At 45.7% G+C, this 20,028-nt stretch overlaps 1 protein-coding gene across 2 annotated transcripts in view; it reads right to left on the reverse strand.

Moving 5' to 3' along the window:
- Positions 1-20,028, reverse strand: part of ECEL1 (endothelin converting enzyme like 1) — a gene marked incomplete at both ends in the record, with an annotated part of 57,231 nt that overhangs the window by 14,186 nt on the left and 23,017 nt on the right. The window contains 7 exons of one of the 2 annotated variants that reach the window (XM_081329455.1): positions 1,221-1,279; positions 3,733-3,830; positions 5,423-5,497; positions 7,980-8,078; positions 15,077-15,299; positions 17,671-17,795; positions 19,292-19,384. In XM_081329455.1, coding sequence (XP_081185581.1) covers positions 1,221-1,279; positions 3,733-3,830; positions 5,423-5,497; positions 7,980-8,078; positions 15,077-15,299; positions 17,671-17,795; positions 19,292-19,384 — 772 coding nt within the window. Of the gene's footprint in view, positions 1-1,220; positions 1,280-3,726; positions 3,831-5,422; positions 5,498-7,979; positions 8,079-15,076; positions 15,300-17,670; positions 17,796-19,291; positions 19,385-20,028 lie in introns of both variants that reach the window. The other variant, XM_081329454.1, reaches the window with a different exon arrangement.

Consider the following 20,028-nt stretch of genomic DNA (forward strand, 5'->3'; position numbering starts at 1 on the left):
AGGCTGTGGACCGGTACCGGGCTGTAACTTGCTGGAAAACAGGCCATGCCAAGAAGCGAAGCTCCATCCGCGGGATGCAGGCAGCATGCAAAACCAGACCCCCCTCCTCTAGGTTTGCTGAAAAACCTCCCTCCTTAGAAACCTGTCAGGTCCCCAAATCCTTCTTGTTTTCCTGCATAGGTGCTCTTGTTTGGGGGCCTTCCATTTTGCTGGGGGGAGGGGAGAGAAAATGGGCTTTCGCTTGGAATAACTTTCGGTTTCTATTTGTCCCCTCCCACCTCTGTCCACTTGAGAAAAGACTGTCTCTCCCTTGTCAGGGAGACGGTGACAGAGAAATGAAACTGGAGAAAACCTTGAGATGCGCGCCAACTATGCCAGCTACCCAGACATTGTTGCCGCCTGCGGATTGGCCGGATTTCAAAATGGACATTGTGACTTTGGTGAGAGGAGGAAGATTTGCTAGCTTAACTATACCGTTTCGGCGGGATTGCCCCCCCCCCAGATCCCGCCTTGACTTGCCTACTATAGTAAAGGTAAAGGTTCCCCCGCACATGCGTGCTAGTCGTTTCCGACTCTAGGGGGCGGTGCTCATCTCCGTTTCAAAGCCGAAGAGCCAGCGCTTGTCCGAGGACGTCTCCGTGGTCATGTGGCCGGCATGACTAGACGCCAAAGGCGCACGGAACGCTGTTCCCTTCCCACCGTGGTGGTCCCTATTTTTCTACTTGCATTTTTTATGAGCTTTCGAACTGCTAGGTTGGCAGAAGCTGGGACGAGTAACAGGCGCTCACTCTGCTACGCGGCAGTTGGGATTCGACCCGCCAAACTGCCGACCTTCTGATTGACAACCGCAGCGTCCTAACCCACTGAGCCACCGCGTCTACTATACCAACCCTTAATAAAAGTTCCTTTTGAGACAATGCCTGTTTCAAGAGTTCTGCTTTCTTGGGTGGTTAGCTGAGGTGGGTCCTTGCAGAACCAGGCCCTGGTGTCCAAAAGGTTGTGGGGGCGGCTGGATTGGGGGGGTGTCTGGGTTTGGGGGAAAAGGAAAAAATTGCTTCGAAATTTGTGTGGGACTTTCAGATCCCGCCTGACTTTACCGCACGCACTTTCTCTCGGTAAAAGTTCGTTCGATTAACCCGAATGGAATTGAGAGGGACCAGCTGGGGCAGGTCCCTCACAATAGCATACACATAAAACCGACGAGCCACACTTAAGCGTACCCATTTGATTCTTGTTAGGCAGATAATAAGCATTCAGGGCTTGCGGCGGTAACAGCCATCTGTGGATAGAAAACATGGTTACCAGAAACGGGAACAACGGTAAAAGGCCGGGCCCTAAAACCGGTGCCTTGGAGGTGACAGTCACAACCGGTGGGATTGACACTTGCTGCGATCATCGCAAGGGTGAACGTCACAGATAAGTCAGGATTACATCACACCAAACACTCTCAGAAAGGTTGTGATTCCCCGCCAGCCCGTGGATCCGGCAGCTGAGTCTGAGGAGGGACCTGGAGTGACATCAGAGTCAGAGGAAGGCTCTGAGGAGCTCCAAGACTTACAGTCGGAAGGGGAGCCTGGCCCCTCTACTCGCGCTCAGGCTGAGACACAGCTGTGCTGGGAGTCAGCGTATCCCCATTTGGTGAAGGTTCTTGAGTGAGACATAGGCAGTCCTCGACTTACGATGGATGGCTTAGCGAGCATTCAAAGTTATGACCAACCCTCCAAAGGGGAATTACGAGCCATTTCTTTTTGACAGCTGCATTGTGGGTGCCCGGTTTTTGCCAGAACCAGACATTAGCTTCCAGTCTTTAGCAAACATGATGGGTTTGCTTAATGACCACTGTGTTCGCTTTATGGCAATGACGTCTGCTTTATGACCACTACAAAAAAGGTGGTAAGATCAGATCCAGTCCTGTCATGGCCCGTTTTTACAACCGCCAGGACTTACGACCATAATCGGCATGCTTCCTTAAAGTCGTAAATCGAGGACTACCTGTACAGACTATTATTCAGGCCACAGATCAGCTCTCAAGCGGTAGCGGTTCTAGCCGTTGAGGGTTTTACGAGTGTTCGGCTGCTGTGCGCCTCAGGGCAGGCCAGGCTGAGTGACAGGATGGAGGAAGAGGAGACGGACAGCGGCGGATATTGATAGCTCAGGATTGACAGGAGGGGCCTGGATGCTCTCTGAGCTTGGCGGTTTTCTTGCTGATGTTCCAGTACCCAGCTTGGGACAATCATCAGTGGTAGAAAGTAGTGAGGTTTGTGGAGGGAGGGGGAGGAGGAGGAGGAGGAGGAGGAGGAGGAAGACTGTGGGGTTCTTGGTGCTCTCTGACCTTGGTTGTTTTCTTGCAGACGTTTCATCACCCAACTAGGTAACATCATCAATGCTAGTAGAGAGTGGGATTTCAGGAGGAGGAGGAGGAGGAGGAGGAGGAGGAGGAGGAGGAGGAGGAGGAGGACTGTGGGGTCCTTGGTGTTCTCTGAGCTTGGTTGTTTTCCTGCCAGTGTTTCATTACCCAACTAGGTAACATCATCAATGCTAGTAGGGAGTGGGATTGGAGGACGAGGAGGAAGAGGAAGAGGAAGAGGAGGAGGACTGTGGGGTCCTTGGTGCTCTCTGACCTTGGTTGTTTTCTTGCAGACATTTTATTACCCAACTAGGTAACATCATCAATGCTAGTAGGGAGTGGGATTGGAGGAGAAGGAGGACTGTGGGGTCCTTGGTGCTCTCTGACCTTGGTTGTTTTCTTGCAGACATTTTATTACCTAACTAGGTAACATCATCAATGCTAGTAGGGAGTGGGATTGGAGGAGAAGGAGGACTGTGGGGTCCTTGGTGCTCTCTGAGCTGGGTCATTTTCCTGCAGACGTTTCATCACCCAACTAGCTAACATCATCAGTGCTAGAAGGGAGTGGGGCATGCAGAGAGGAGGATGAGGATGAGGACGAGGACTGTGGGGTCCTTGGTGCTCTCTGAGCTTGGTTGTTTTCTTGCAGACGTTTCATTACCCAACTAAGTAACATCATCAATGCTAGTAGAGAGTGGGATTTGAGGATGATGATGATGATGAGGAGGAGGAGGAGGAGGAGGAGGAGGAGGACTGTGGGGTCCTTGGTGCTCTCTGAGCTTGGTCTTTTTCCTGCTCTCTGAGCTGGGTCATTTTCCTGCAGACGTTTCATCACCCAACTAGCTAACATCATCAGTGCTGGTAGGGAGTGGCGTTTGTTCTCATTTTACCTTCTAGTGGCTCACCCGCTCAGCGTAGGCGGGAGTGATCCAAGGAACCGCCTAAATAAAATTCCCTTGGTTAGGTAATGAAAGGTCTGCCAGAAAACAACCAAGCTCAGGACAGCTGTGGGAATTCTCCAATCGTCCAGATCGTGGTTTGTCCCAGAGTTCAGTTATGAGCTGAAGAAGCTTCTTGATGAGAAGCTCAACGTTTTCGAAGAAGAAGGAAAAAACAACACCCCAAGAACATCCGGTTGCCTTTTGGAAAAACCACCTTTGGGACCACCAGGAAACACCAAGGATCCCTCATCACTCTGACTCTGAAAGGTCCCAATTTTGATCCTTCTGCAGGGCCACGGAGGTGCACGGAGAAAGTCCACCTCTTTAAGGGGGGGGGGTCCTCAAATCCACCCTGGAGGAGGAAGCGAGTGCCCTTCCACCCCCTCTCCGCACCCCACCATCCATCCGTGAGCTTCTACAAAAAGAAGCGCCACCTACGCGGACTTGTCCACCTCCTGACGGATCTTCTTCACCGACAGCTTGATGTTGAACTTGATGCTGTTCAGGATGTTCTTAAAGTAGCTTTTCTCGTGGACCTCAAACTGCAGAAGACACACAAAGGTCTCAGGGCAAAAGGCGGAAGGAAGAAGCCCAGGTTCAGGATGGCCAGGACCCGCTTGGCACGCCGAGGGAACAGACCTAAGCAAGGCTTGACTACTGCAGAGTAGTCCTCTTGGGGCTCACCCTGAAAACTATTCGGGAGACGTACAGTAAGGGGCGCAAAACATAGCAACTACGCTGCTCACCTGTGCAACCTTCAGGGGTCACTGAAGTTGGCCTTGAAATGTCTACAGCTATTACCAATTGCTTACTAGATGCAACTTAAAATGTCATTATTAATCTTTAAAGACCTACACTACTTGCTCTAAAGCAGGGGTCCCCAACCTCCAGTCTGTGGACCGGTAACGGGCCGTGGCCTGCCAGCAACCGGTCTGCACAAACAATTAAGCCCCATCCGAGGGATACAGGCAGCACACAAAACCACGCACCCTCCGGTCCGTGGAAAAACCTCTGTCCACGGCACCAGTCCCTAGTGCCCAAAAGATTGGGGAAACTTTGCTCTAAAGGCTCAAAACCTATAGGGCATTAGTCCTACTACACAGGTACTCTTTGTCTTAGGTTCGTTCAGTGACATTCAAAGTTACAGTGTCCCAAAGGTGTTTTTTTCAAGAGGCAACTGGACTTTCTTGTTTTTCTTTGAAGGCGTTTCGCTTCTCCTCCCAGAAGCTTCTTCAGCTCTGACTGGATGGTGGGCGATGGGAGGATTTATACTCCTTGCAGACAGCTGGTCATTTGCCTTCTTTTAGCGAGTCGTTGAGTCCACCTGGAGGTTTACCTGTGTCCTCAGGGTCACCTGAGTGGTGCAAATGGGTGTGGAGCCTTCTTGGAACTGCTGAAAGGACTGTGTTGTAGACTGGAGATAGATGATGCCGTATCCCTCCCCCTCTGTTGAGAGAGGGCACTTCAATTTCGACAGAGCCCTCTAAGTGGCTTCAATGACCCTCTGAAAGAATGCAAATGACCAACCGCCTGCAAGGAATATAAAGAAGCAAGGAAGCTTCTTCAGCTCTGACTAGATGGTGGGGAATGGAAGGATTTATACTCCTTGCAGACAGCTGGTCATTTGCCTTCTTTTAGAGGGTCGTTGAGGCCACCTGGAGGTTTACCTGTGGTGCAAATGGGTGTGGAGCCTTCTTGGACCTGCTGAAAGGACCGTGTTGTTGACTGAAGATAGATGGTGTTGTATCCCTCCCCCCTCTGTTGAGGGAGGGCTGTTTAATTTTGAACAGGTGGCCTCAACAACCCTGTGAAAGAAGGCAAATGACCAGCTGTCTGCAAATCCTCCCATTCCCCCACCATCCAGTCAGAGCTGAAGAAGCTTCTGGGATGAGAAGCGAAAAGTCTTCCAAGAAAGACAAGAAAGTCCAGTTGCCTCCTGAAAAAGCATCTTTAGGGCAGATGTACATTCTTATGCCAGATGTAGAGGATGCCGTAAAGCTGATCCCTGCGTTCATCCAACATAGATAAGGGCTAAACTAAAAATTACAGCGTTCTTTCATGGGTTGAGATACTTCCTTTTATAGAAGGTTTACCCTGGAGAGGAGGCTGGATCCGCCGATGCTCCAATACTTGCCTCATATTCCTTGTCCACTGCTCCGGGGCTGAGAAGGAAGTCTGGATAGCCGATCATCACCATCATGTGTTTCAACTACAAGAGAAGCTGGTTTCAAACACCCAGCTGACATCCTGAGTATCTCCGGGAGGGGTTGGGAACATGGTGCCCACAGGCCCAACTGAGGTCTCAGCTGGGTGCTGGGAATGGCACCCATCGATCGCTCCAGATCCAAGCGGGATTTTTTAAAACAAGACTTTAAAATTCAAGGCTAGTTGACAAGCCCAGGGTCAACCCTTATGTGCTTTTTGATTTGTAAGAATGAACCTGGGTATTTTGGGGAATAGAATAGAATAGAATAGAATAGAATAGAATAGAATAGAATAGAATAGAATAGAATAGAATAGAATAGAATAGAATAGAATAGAATAGAATAGAATAGGAAAGAATAGAATAGAATAGAATAGAATAGAATAGAATAGAATAGAATAGAATAGAATAGAATAGAATAGAATGGAAGGTGAAGAATAGAATAGAATAGAATAGAATAGAATAGAATAGAATATAGGATATAGAATAGAATTACAGAATAGAATAGAATAGAATAGAATAGAATAGAATAGAATAGAATAGAATAGAATAGAATAGAATAGAATAGAATAGAATAGAATAGAATAGAATAGAATAGAATAGAATAGAATAGAATAGAATAGAATAGAATAGAACAGAACAGGCAATAGGATATAGGATATAGAATAGAACAGAACAGAACAGAACAGAATAGGCAATAGAATATAGAATAGAATAGAATAGAATAGAATAGAATAGAATAGAATAGAATAGAATAGAACAGAACAGAACAGAACAGAACAGAATAGGCAATAGGATATAGGATATAGGATATAGAATAGAACAGAACAGAACAGAATAGGCAATAGAATATAGAATAGAATAGAATAGAATAGAATAGAATAGAATAGAATAGAATAGAATAGAATAGAATAGAATAGAATAGAATAGAATAGAATAGAATAGAATAAATAGAATAGAATAGAAAATAGGATATAGAATAGAATTACAGTATAGAATAGAATAGAATAGAATAGAATAGAATAGAATAGAATAGAATAGAATAGAATAGAATAGAATAGAATAGAACATAACAGAACAGAACACAACAGAACAGAATAGGCAATACGATATAGGATATAGAATAGAACAGAACAGAATAGAATAGGCAATAGAAAATAGAATAGAATAGAATAGAATAGAATAGAATAGAATAGAATAGAATAGAATAGAATAGAATAGAATAGAATAGAATAGAATAGGAAAGAATAGAATAGAATAGAATAGAATAGAATAGAATAGAATAGAATAGAATAGAATAGAATAGAATAGAATAGAATAGAATAGAATATAGGATATAGAATAGAATTACAGTATAGAATAGAATAGAATAGAATAGAATAGAATAGAATAGAATAGAATAGAATAGAATAGAATAGAATAGAATAGAATAGAATAGAATAGAATAGAATAGAATAGAATAGAATAGGATATAGGATATAGGATATAGAATAGAATTACAGAATAGGATAGAATAGAATTACAGTATAGAATAGAATAGAATAGAATTACATTATAGAATAGAATAGAATAGAATAGAATAGAATAGAATAGAATAGAATAGAATAGAATAGAATAGAATAGAATAGAATAGAATAGAATAGAATAGAATAGAATAGAATAGAATAGAACAGGCAATAGGATATAGGATATAGAATAGAACAGAACAGAACAGAACAGAATAGGCAATAGAATATAGAATAGAATAGAATAGAATAGAATAGAATAGAATAGAATAGAATAGAATAGAATAGAATAGAATAGAATAGAATAGAATATAGGATATAGAATAGAATTACAGAATAGGATAGAATAGAATTACAGTATAGAAAAGAATAGAATAGAATTACCGTACATTAGAATAGAATAGAATAGAATAGAATAGAATAGAATAGAATAGAATAGAATAGAATAGAATAGAATAGAATAGAATAGAAAGAATAGAATAGAATAGAATAGAACAGAACAGAACAGAACAGAACAGAACAGAATAGGCAATAGGATATAGGATATAGAATAGAACAGAACAGAACAGAACAGAATAGGCAATAGAATATAGAATAGAATAGAATTGAATAGAATAGAATAGAATAGAATAGAATAGAATAGAATAAATAGAATAGAATAGAAAATAGGATATAGAATAGAATTACAGTATAGAATAGAATAGAATAGAATAGAATAGAATAGAATAGAATAGAATAGAATAGAATAGAATAGAATAGAATAGAATGGAATGGAATGGAATGGAAATGGAATGGAATGGAATAGAATAGAATAGAATTACAGAATAGAATAGAATAGAATTACAGATGCAAACTGAGTTGGGCTTGACCCACACAAAACACAACCAATTGGCCTTACCTGCTTTATAAGTGGCACAATCAGGAATTTGCAGCTCCTCAGGCTGGGTGGATCCATCCCCATGACCCTCTCCCGGGATCCCTACCTTTGCTTGGGCTGCTTTCTGGGTTTCTTCATCCATCCATTCCAGTTCTTCGAGTCGCTGGTCCAGGATGTGCTTGATATCTTCCACCAACTGTTGCACCTGTTCCCAAGACATGACGGGAGAATCCCATCCGAGAAAGAGAAGAGGAGAAGGATGATCATTTGTTGGCGAAAGAGAACCACAGTCACTAGGCATCCCAGCCTGATTCCCTGGGTTCTGGATGCTGCAGTATTTAGAATAGAATAGAATAGAATAGAATAGAATAGAATAGAATAGAATAGAATAGAATAGAATAGAATAGAATAGAATAGAATAGAATAGAATAGAATAGAATAGAATAGAATAGAATAGAATAGAATAGAATAGAATAGAATAGAATCTGGAGGGGACCTTGGAGGTCTTCTAGTCCAGCCCCCAACTCAAGCAGGAAAACCTATACCGTCTCAGACAAGTGACTGTCCAGTCTCTTCTTAAAAACTTCCAGTGACGGAGCGCCCACGATTTCTGGAGGCAGGTAGTTCCACTGGTTAATTGCCCTCACTGTCAGGAAGTTTCTCCTTAATTCCAGGTTGCTTCTCTCCTTGGTCAGTTTCCGACCATTGTTCCTCATCCTTCCCTCTGGTGCTCTGGTGAACAACCTGGCCCCCTCTGCCTTGTGGCAGCCCCTCAGATACTGGAACGCCGCTATCATGTCTCCCCTATTTCTTCTTTTCTTTAGACTAGCCAAACCCAAGTCCCGCAGCCGTTCTTTGTATGTTTTGGTCTCCAGGCCTGGGATCATCTTAGTTGCTCTTCTCTGAACTTTTTCCAAACTCTCAACGTCTTTTTTGTGATACGGCAACCCAAATTTGGCTGCAGCATTCCAGGTGTGGTCTCGCTAGGGTTTCATAAAGAGGTATTAACGGTATGACTGTGAAAGTTGGACCACAAGAAAGGCCGAGCGCCAAAGAATGGAGGCCTTTGAACTCTGGTGCTGGAGAAGACTGCTGCGAGTCCCTTGGACTGCAAGGCGATCAAACCGGTCGGTCCTAGAGGAGATCCACCCTGACTGCTCTTTAGAAGGCCAGATCCTGAAGTGGAAACTTAAATCCTCTGGCCACCTAATGAGAAGGAAGGACTCACTGGAGAAGAGCCTCATGCTGGGAAAGATTGAGGGCACTAGAAGAAGGGGACGACAGAGAATGAGGTGGCTGGATGGAGTCACTGAAGCAGTGGGCATGAGCATAAATGGACTCCAGAAGATGGTAGAGGACAGGAAGGCCTGGAGGAAGGTTGTCCATGGGGTTGCGATGGGTCAGACACGATTTCGCAACTAACAACAACAACAGTTAATACTTTGTGTGATCTTGATTCTATGCCTCTGTCTAAACAACCCAGGATTGTATTAGCTTTTTTGGCTGCTGCTGCACATGGCTGGCTCTTAGTCAAGTGATCGTCCACCGGGACTCCAAGGGCCAAGCCAGGTGCCGTTGGTTTTTCCTGCCTAAATGTAAGACTTTGCTTTTCTCCAGATTGAAGCTCATTTTGTGGGATAGGGCCCATTGTTCAAGTTGGAGGGAAGCATCTGTCAGACCTGCCTCTGCCTGAACTTCTTAGAAAGAACCATCCTGAACTCCATTGGTTTATAAAGGTATATGTTTACTAAAAGTCAAGCGAATATGAGCCTTGGTGGAGCAGTGGGCTAATGCCTCCTTAAGTAACACCAGCTGCCTGCAATTAGTGCAGGTTCGAGTCCCACCAGGCTCAAGGTTGACTCAGCCTTCCGTCCTTCCGAGGTAGGTAAAATGAGGACCCAGATTGTTGGGGGCAATAAGCTGACTTTGTAATAATGCCGCTTGGGGGGGGGGGCGAAAGCCCTAATAAGCAGGCATATACATAGAATGAAGGCTATTGCTAAGCACATTGGTTTGTGCTTAAATTGTAAGCCGCCCTGAGTCTTCGGAGAAGGGCGGGATATAAATGGGATTAAAAAATAACAATTACGTAATGCAAAGCCAGAACTGAAAACCGTGGGCCAAAATCCCCAAGTCTGACTCCTCCTTCCCTCAGGTACTTCCCATTTTCCCACCCGATGCCCAATCAAATTCAAAGAAGACGCTTTTAGGACAGGCACCTCAAATGTAGGATGCTATGCAGCTACGTCCAAGTCTCACCTGGTTGATTTTGAAGCCGTGTCTTAGGGCACGGCTTTTCAACCAGTGGCACGGGTACCGCCTGTGGTACACTGGCACCTGGCAGGTGGTACGCGACCATCCTAGAAAAGTGGTAGCAGGGGAGGGGAATGAGCTGAACCGGTGGCAGCACCGCACAAGCCTGAGCGAGAGACGGCTGGAGCTGCAGGGCTGTCGGGGCTCAGCGGAAGCACCAGGATCAGCGCCAGGATCCAGCTGGAGCTCAGCGCTGATCCTGGCACTTCTGCTGAGCCCAGAAGAAGCGCCGATCAGCTGGAATGTTGCAGCATCTCCAGGGTCTTGTGATTTACATTCAGATGCTTGGCAACTGGTTCATATTTATGACGGTCACAGTGTCCCAGGGTCATGTGAAGTGACCAAAACCTGCTGCAACCACCCAGCAGATGGGGGGGGGAATAAAAACCAAACACCCCACCCCACCCACCCCCGCTGCCAATCCTCAACAGAAATGCTCCCAACAATGAAAACCTCGGACAGGAGGAAGAGCGCCGCCAGGCGGGCAGGCAAGTGTCTTGCTCGGCTGTGGCTTGGGGGGCACTTTTTCCAGTGCCATTGTAACTTCGAACAGTCACTAAGCGAACTGTTGTAAGTCGAGGACTACCTGTAGTTCCATCACTTTTTTCCTTTTTTGTTTTTTGGTCATCAGGTTTTTGACACCTTGCTAGTGGTACTGGGATGTTGCCATATCCTAAAAGTGGTACAATGGGTGAAAAGGTTGAAAAGCCTTGCCCTACCTACACCATTTCAGACAACTGGCTGTCAGTCTCTTCTGAAAAACGTCCAGTGTTGGAGCATTCACCGCTTCTGGAGGCAGGTTGTTCCACTGGTTAATTGTTGTAACCGTCAGGAAGTTTCTCCTTAGTTCTAAGTTGCTTCTCTCCTTGATGACTTTCCATCTGTTGCTTCTTTTGGATTAGTCCTGTACAGCAGGGGTCCCCAACCCATTGATCCATGGACCAGTACCGGGCCACAGCCTGCCAGAAACCGGTCCACACAAACAAGCAAAGCCCCCTCCGCGGGATGCAGGCAGCACACAAAACCACGCACCCTCTGGTCCGCAGAAAAACCTCTTTCCACGGAACTGGTCCCTGGTGCCCAAATGGTTGGGGGACCTCTAGCTTAGGGAGATACAGTGGACCCTTCATTTTCCTTGAAACCTCCCCCCTCCCATTCAGTCCCCCTCCCTAGAGTTCATGGCAGACTGGCACCGAGCGATGGTGAAACGCCAGCGTGGGATGGCAGCTGACAGCATCTATCTGCTCAATGGTGCAGTTTTATGAGAGAAAGACCTTGCGGGATGAAAAAAAGAGATGCTGCCTAAGGAATGGTCAGGGGGCAAGAATTAGGTGGCTCAGTGGGTTAGGACGCTGAGCTTGTCGATCAGAAGGTCGGCAGTTTGGCGGGTCGAATCCCGAGTGCCGCGTAGCAGAGTGAGTGCCTGTTACTTGTCCCAGCTTCTGCCAACCTAGCAGTTCGAAAGCACGTAAAAATGCAAGTAGAAAAATAGGGACCACTACGGTGGGAAGGTAACAGCGTTCCGTGCGCCTTTGGCGTCTAGTCATGCCGGCCACATGACCACGGAGACGTCCTCGGACAAGCGCTGGCTCTTCGGCTTTGAAACGGAGATGAGCACCGGCCCCTAGAGTCAGAAACGACTAGCACGCATGTGCGGGGGAACCTTTACCTTTACCTTTACCTAGCCTAGTGAAAAGAAGGACTGGGGTGGCTTGATAACATTGGAGGGGCTGCCACAAAGAAGAGGGGGTCAACCTCTTCTCCAAAGCGCCTGAAGGCCAAGACAAGAAGCAACGGATGGGAGTTCGTCAAGGAGAGAAGCAACCTAGAACTAAGAAGAAATTTTCTGCCAGTGAGAACAATTAGCCAGTGGAACTGCCTGCCACCAGAAGTTGTGGGTGCTCCATCACTGGAGGGTTTTAAGAAGAGACTGGACAGCCACATGCCTGGAATGGTATAAGGTCTCCTGTTTGAGCAGGGGGCTGGAGTAGAAGACCTCCAAGGTCCCTTCCAACTCTGGTATTCTGTTATTCAGATAAGAGGGAGCTGAGCCCTCAGCTACCTACTGGGCTGAGGAAGAAATGCAGAAAGGATCCTCTTTTATTAATTGATCGGGCTGCAAAGAGACGGTGGACAGACACATGCAGGGCGGGATGGACCTGTGAGCGTGCAGCCCAGCCCTTTCTGAAGAGCAGGTACGGTATGATGTGGCAGTGGCAGTTTTGCGAAAGCCCCCGTTTCCGTCCCTCAGAACGGCACCCTGTCCTCGCCTTTGGTGCCGTTCGTGCGACTGATTTGCAGGCTATAAATTGTGATACACTCAACACGGCATCCTCCTGTCAAGACAGCTGAGGATGTACTTGGAAACATAACCATTTCTCTCTCATTAATCACTCTTCGGGGAGTCATTCCTCCGACATCCGCGGACGGTGCCAAGATTTGAAAGATTTGAAAGCCACTCTCTCCCAGCGCCGAACAGTCCACGCTCGGGATAGGCTGGGTTACCTCCCCTTGTCTCACTCCTCCAATCCTCCCATCTGGAGATTACAACCTTCTGCCTTGACTACTGTGTGGGGCTGCCCCGGGAGAGTATCGGGAAGCTTCAATTGATTCGCAATGCAGCAGCCCTCGTGGTTTTGCGCAAGTCCAGATTTGTGCACGTCACCACCTCTCTTGGGGGACTCGCACTGGCCGCCCATTTGCTCCCGGGTCCAATTCAAGGTGCTGGTTGTCACCTTCAAAGCCCTCCATGGCTTAAGGCAGGGGTCCCCAACCCCCAGTCCGTGGACCAGTACCGGTCCACAGCATGCCAGCAAGCGGGCTGCACAAACAAGCAACGCTCCATCCTTGGGATGCAGGAAGTATTCAAAACCACACCCCTGTCTGGTCCGTGGAAAAACCTTTCTCCATGGCACCGGTCCCTGGTACCTAAAAGGTTGGAGACCTCTGGCTTAACGCCGGTTTATTTGAAGGGCCATCTTTTCCTACTAGGCCACCAACCCAGAAAGGTTGGGGACCCCTGAGCTAGACTATTCGCAAGGAGGCAGCCACACCTCCTGTGAAGGCCTGCACTGGCATTGCCTACGTAAGCCCTGAGGACTTGAGTGTTGATGGACAAAGTGCCCAGTGCTGTGCCTTGTGTGCTTGTGCTGTTAGACTCCTGGCCTGTTTTCCTGGACTTTGTGCATGCCCGTTGGACTTGGTTACCCAGTGACTCTTGCCGTACTGAGCTCGGAATCCTGGCCTGCACAACGGGGAAGCTTTCCGAGCACCTGTTTGGTGGGTTCAAATAAGCACCCATAGAAGTCTTGCCATGTATGCGTGGGGTGGTGGTGGGGAAGTGGGGCAGCACAAAATTAAGGAGAGAAGCAACCTGGAACTAAGGAGAAACTTCCTGGCAGTCAGAACAATTAACCAGTAGAACCACCTGCCTCCAGAAGAGGTGAATGCTCCAAAACTGGAAGTTTTTAAGAAGAGACTGGACAGCCATTTGTCCGAAATGATATAGGGCAGGGGTAGGCAACCTCGGCTCTTTTATGACTCATGGACTTCTGGGAGTTGAAGTCCATGAGTCATAAAAGAGCCGAGGTTGTCTACCCCTGGTATAGGGTTTCCTGCCTGAGCAGGGGGTTGGATTAGATGATCTCCAAGGTCCCTTCCTCCACCTCCACCTCCACCTCCACCTCCACCTCCACCTCCACCTCCTCCTCCTCCTCGTCATTATTATTATTATTATTATTATTATTATTATTATTATTATTATTATTATTATTATTATTATTTCTTCCCGATGGAACATCATCCCTTGGTACTCTTTCACAAGACCCCGTAGATGTAGCTTTGCCACGGGGTCTGGAGACCCCAGAGTGGGATGGAGTCCGTCAAGTGGCCGGTCTGATTCTTGTCACCAGGCGATTTTTTACATTGGGATTTTACAGGTAATTCCCCGGCCTACAACCACAATTCAGCCCCCAAATCTCCCCCAAATCTCCGTCGCTAAGCGATACAGTTCCGAAGTGAGTTTTGCCCTGCTGTACCACCTTTCTTGCCGCCGTTGCTAAGCGAATCACTCCGGCCTAACAGGGTTGTCAAGGGAATCGGGCTTCCCCCTCGACTTCGCTTCTCAGAAGATCGCAAAAGGGGATCACCTGACACCCCGGGGGGGGGACACTGCGACCGTCGTCAGTACAAGTCGCTTGCCAAGCGTCTGAATTTTGATCGGCGGGGAGGCTGCGAGGGTCGTCAGTGTGAAAAATGGCAATTTTCAGTGCTGTCGTAACTTGGAATGGTCACTAAATGTTTGTAAGCCGAGGACTGCTTGTATTTCTCCAAGCGGCCCGGCATCGCTGTGAGTGAGTTGGGCGGCCATATAGATTTTCTTAATAAATAAAGGTAAAGGTAAAGGTTCCCCCGCACATGTGTGCTAGTCGTTTCCGACTCTAGGGGCCGGTGCTCATCTCCGTTTCAAAGCCGAAGAGCCAGCGCTTGTCCGAGGACGTCTCCGTGGTCATGTGGCCGGCATGACTAGACGCCAGAGGCGCACGGAACACTGTTACCTTCCCACCGTAGTGGTCCCTATTTTTCTACTTGCATTTTTTACGTGCTTTCGAACTGCTAGGTTGGCAGAAGCTGGGACGAGTAACAGGCGCTCACTCTGCTACACGGCACTCGGGATTCGACCCGCCAAACTGCCGACCTTCTGATCGACAAGCTCAGCGTCCTAACCCACTGAGCCACCGCGTCCCTTTCTTAATAAATACATAAATATAAATTATGAGGATCTGAGCCCTGGCTGTCCAGAGGATCCTGGGTCGGGCCTTTCGGGGATGGTGCACCCTAAGGTGATCAAATCTGGGTTCCCGTGGGCCTCCCTCCGCCGTAGGCTCTTACCTTGGCCTTGCTAGTGGAGGAGAAATATTCCTCCACAAACAGGGCCCCCAGGGCCATTCCAAAGTGCTTGTTGGCTTGACTGAGGCAGGTCTTGGCCAGCTCCATCGGCTTCTCGGCCCCCTCCATCTCCTTGGCAAATTCGTGGATGGTGTCCCGGAACGGGGTGGAGAGATGTTCGCTAAGCACCACTGCGATGCGCCACAGCATGTAGTTGTGCAGGATCCTGGAGTGGAAGGAACACGAGAAGATGGGTTTAGCGCAGGGGTGGCCAATCCTGGTCACATGGAAGGCCTGTGGACTTCGACTCCCAGAATCCCCCAGCCCTCCCCACACCTATTCAGGTTCATCGTTAAAACAAAACAAAAAAATCCAAGCGGGCGAATGGGAGAAGTCGGACAAATTTATACCAACGGGTAGAAGCCCTCGACTTACAACCGTTAGTTTAGGGAACGTCTGAAGTTACAACAGCACCGAAACAAAAGGGAATTATGACCTTTTGTCATGCTCAGAACCGTTGCAGCCTCCCCGTGTTCATCTGATCAAAATCCAGACACTTTGGCAACTGGCCTGTATTCCTGGTTTGATGGCTGGGTGCCTGTGGGGAATTTGGGGTGATCCTTGAGTTGTTCCTGATCCTTTGAGATTACAGAGTGGAATGTTGTTTCCCTATAAGATTCCTAGCAGGAAGAAATCTAGCAGGGCAGGGACTCCTGCCTGCGCTCTTTCCAATCCTGTCTCTCTTGATCTCTCTCTCTCTCTCTCTCTTTCTCTCTCTTTCTCTTCTACACACAGACAACAAAGTTATCCCAAAGGTGCCTTTTTTTCCAGGAGGCAACTGGAATTTCTTGTTTTTTCTTTGAAGAGGTTTTGCTTCTCATCCCAGAAGCTTCTTCAGCTCCGACTGGATGGTGGGGGAATGGGAGGATTTATACTCCTTGCAGACAGCTGGTCATTTGCATCCTTTTAGAGGGTCATTGAGGCCACTTGGAGGCCATCTATGTTGAGGGGGAGGGATACGACACCATCCATCTCCAGTCTACAACACGGTCCTTTCAGCAGTTCCAAGGAGGCTCCCCACCCATTTGCACCACTCAGGTGACCCTGAGGACACAGGTAAAGCTCCAGGTGGCCTCAACGATTCTCTAAAAAAGGCAAACGACCAGCTGTCTGCAAGGAGTATAAATCCTCCCACTCCCCGCCATTCAGTCAGAGCTGAAGAAGCTTGTGGGATGAGAAGCGAAACGTCTTCAAAAAAAACCAAGAAAGTCCAGTTGCCTCGTGAAAAAGCGCCGTTGGGATAACTATGACCTGGGTGACGGAGAATCTCCATAGATACGCACAAAAAAAGCATTTTGATTCATAATCCCCTGATTTACATATCCTCGACTTGTAACTGGTTGCTTAAAGCCCGTTTCAAGTCCCAAGAACTACTTACAATCCATTTATGGAGTTATAGTAGCCACACAGACCTCTACAGACCCTTGATTGCATTTGCGGTACTAGCCAACCAGCTCACCTTTACAACCATTTGCAGTGTCGCAAAGTCAAGTGACCACAATTTGCAGCTCCCCCCCCCAAGAAATGGGTGTTTATTTCCAGTTTCGGGCAAGAAAAAGAAAAACAAAAGCCGAATAGATTTGCTTAATGAGCACGGTGTCGTTAAAAAAACAGTTGTCATTTTGCATCTGTTCATGTGGTTCCTCGGCTTGCAACTGTAATGACTTATGACTGTAATTCCAGACCCAGTTACGGTTGTAAGTCGAGGACCAATTTGGCTGGCCGTACGATACAAGAGAGAAATAAATGTAACACTAGGGAATTAAATGGTGGTTAATTTCCAGCTAAGTGTTTTGTTCACTTCCGCTAAACTGCCAAACTGGCTTCATCCCAGGAATAATGTGATAAATAACACAGAATCACAATTGACTGGATTTGTGAGAAGGAATGTCCATTAAAGGCAAGTGTCTGTGAAATCGCCATTGCTGTGATTTGCGTCAATTTACGGGTATAATTATGTAATCGATACCAATGGCACCCTTTGCAGTAAAACTTGATTTAAGGGATAAGTCTTCAATTTAATAAAGATACCCATGAAATCAGAAATGTCCAACCTTGGAAACTTGAAGGCCTGTGGGTTTCAGCTCCCAGAATCCCCTAGTCAGCTCTGCTGGGAGTTGAAGGCCGGTGGACTTTAGCTCCCAGAATCCCCAGCACGCTCTGCTGGGAGTTGAAGGCTGGAGGACTTCAGCTCCCAGAATCCCCCAGCCAGCTCTGCTGGGAGTTGAAGTCCACATGTCTGACAAGTTGCCAAGCTAAAAAGACTGCCCTACATCAGGGTGGGCCCTATCTTGGAAAGACTTGCTTATCCCCAGCCAATCCCTTGGGCACCCCTGATGTAGGGCAGTCTTTCTTAAGCTTGGCAACTTTCAGACATGTGGACTTCAACTCCCAGAATCCCCCAGGCACAGCATGATTCAGCAGCTCAGGGCCACTTTTATTGGAGCGGAACGAGTCGTTTTGCTTCTGGGGCGTGTTTCGAACCCTCTCCTTATTCCAGCAGGCCCTTTCCAAAACCCCTTCGTCTCCAGCCATACCTGACGGGGGTGGTCTGGATGATCTCCGAGATCTGCTGCATGTAATCGGTGGCTAACAGCACCACCTCTTCGTCTTCCGAAAAACGCTCGTGGAATATCCTGTCCAGGAGAGGCTTCCATTTTAGCTGCGGAAAGACGGCAAGGAGAGATGGGTGACTTCCGAAGCATTGCTTGTATTAATCACTCGTTAATAATAAGAGACCAGATAAGCAGGGGGCTGGACTAGAAGACCTCCAAGGTCCCTTCCAACTCTATTGTTCCGTTCCGTTCCATTCCATTCTGTTATTCTATTCTATTCTATTCTATTCTATTCTATTCTATTCTATTCTATTCTATTCTATTCTATTCTATTCTATTCTATTCTAATATTATTCTACTATATTCTGTATTATTCTATTCTATTCTATTCTATTCTATTCTATTCTATTCTATTCTATTCTAATATTATTCTACTATATTCTATATTATTCTATTCTATTCTATTCTATTCTATTCTATTCTATTCTATTCTATTCTATTCTATTCTATTCTATTCTATTCTATTCTATATTCTATTCTATTCTATTCTATTCTATTCTATTCTATTCTATTCTATTCTATTCTATTCTATTCTATTCTATTCTAATATTATTCTATTCTATTCTATTCTTCTGTTCTGTTCTATTATTCTATTCTATTCTATATTCTATTCTATTCTATTCTACTCTATTCTGTTCTGTTCTGTTCTATATTCTATTCTATTCTATTCTATTCTATTCTATTTCTATTCTATTCTATTCTATTCTATTCTATCTGTTCTGTTCTGTTCTATATTCTATATTCTATATATTCTATTCTATTTCTATTTTTATATTCTATTCTATTCTATTATTATTCTATTCTATTCTATTCTATTCTATTCTATTCTATTCTATTCTATTCTATTCTATTCTATTCTATTCTATTCTATTCTATTCTATTCTATATTCTATTCTATTCTATTCTATTCTATTCTGTTCAGTTCTATATTCTATTCTAATATTATTCTACTATATTCTATATTATTCTATTCTATTCTATTCTAATATTATTCTACTATATTCTATATTATTCTATTCTATTCTATATTCTATTCTATTCTATTCTATTCTATTCTATTCTATTCTATTCTATTCTATTCTATTCTATTCTAATATTATTCTATTCTATTCTATTCTATTCTATTCTATTCTATTCTATTCTATTCTATTCTATTCTATTCTATTCTATTCTATTCTTCTGTTCTGTTCTATTATTCTATTCTATTCTATTCTATTCTATTCTGTTCTGTTCTGTTCTGTTCTATATTCTATTCTAATATTATTCTATTCTATTCTATTCTATTCTATTCTATTCTATTCTATTCTATTCTATTCTATTCTATTCTATTCTATTCTATTCTATTCTATTCTATTCTATTCTATTCTATTCTATTCAATATAATGTTATCAGTGGTGAACAAAATCCAGATTTCTGAGTAGAATCCCAATGGCTTACAATTTGGGGGGTTGGTCAACAACCACATCTCTCCCCAGTGTCCCTCCTGCTTTGGAGCCTGCCCTTCCCCCTCCCTGCCCTCCCCCATCCCAGCACCCAAACTTACATTGGGTGTGATGCGCTGCAGTTCTCCCAGTGTGACTTTATTGTACATGGAGCTGATGTCTCTCCGCAGGTCATCGTATTCGGAGATAGTTATCTGTCAAATTTTTTTAATTTTTTTAATTTTAATTCCATTTATATCCCGCCCTTCTCCGAAGACTCAGGGCGGCTTACAAGCTTAGCAGTAGCCTTCATTCTATGTATATGCCTGCTTATTAGGGCTTTCACCCCCACCCCAAGCGGCATTATTACAAAGTCAGCTTAATTGCCCCCAACAATCTGGGTCCTCATTTTGATGGAAGGATGGAAGGATGGGGGAAGGTTGGAATTGGCCCAGACCACCTCACTCAACTAGGTCCCATCATCCCCTGCCCATCTGGGGAAGGCAAGGGTGGGCCAGAATGTTTCCCCACCCGCCCGAAAAAATGAAAGGGTGTCAGACTTGTGTTCTTCCCATCTGGTAAAATTTCTAGAAAATGTATCTGGACATCAAATCCAGTCATTTTCAATGATGTTGAGGCTCTAGAAAGAGTGCAGAGAAGAGCAACAAAGATGATCAGGGGACTGGAGGCTAAAACATATAAGGAACGGTGGCAGGAATTGGGTATGTCTAGTAGTTTAATGAAGAGAAGGACGAGGGGGGACAGGATAGCAGCCTTCCAGTATCTCAGGGGCTGCCCCAAAGAAGAGGGAGTCAAGCTCTTCTCCAAATGGCCTGCAGGCAGGACAAGAAGCAACGGA

Source organism: Vipera berus, assembly GCF_964194415.1.
Source record: "Vipera berus genome assembly, chromosome: 5".
In the NCBI taxonomy this organism is placed as follows: domain Eukaryota; kingdom Metazoa; phylum Chordata; class Lepidosauria; order Squamata; family Viperidae; genus Vipera; species Vipera berus.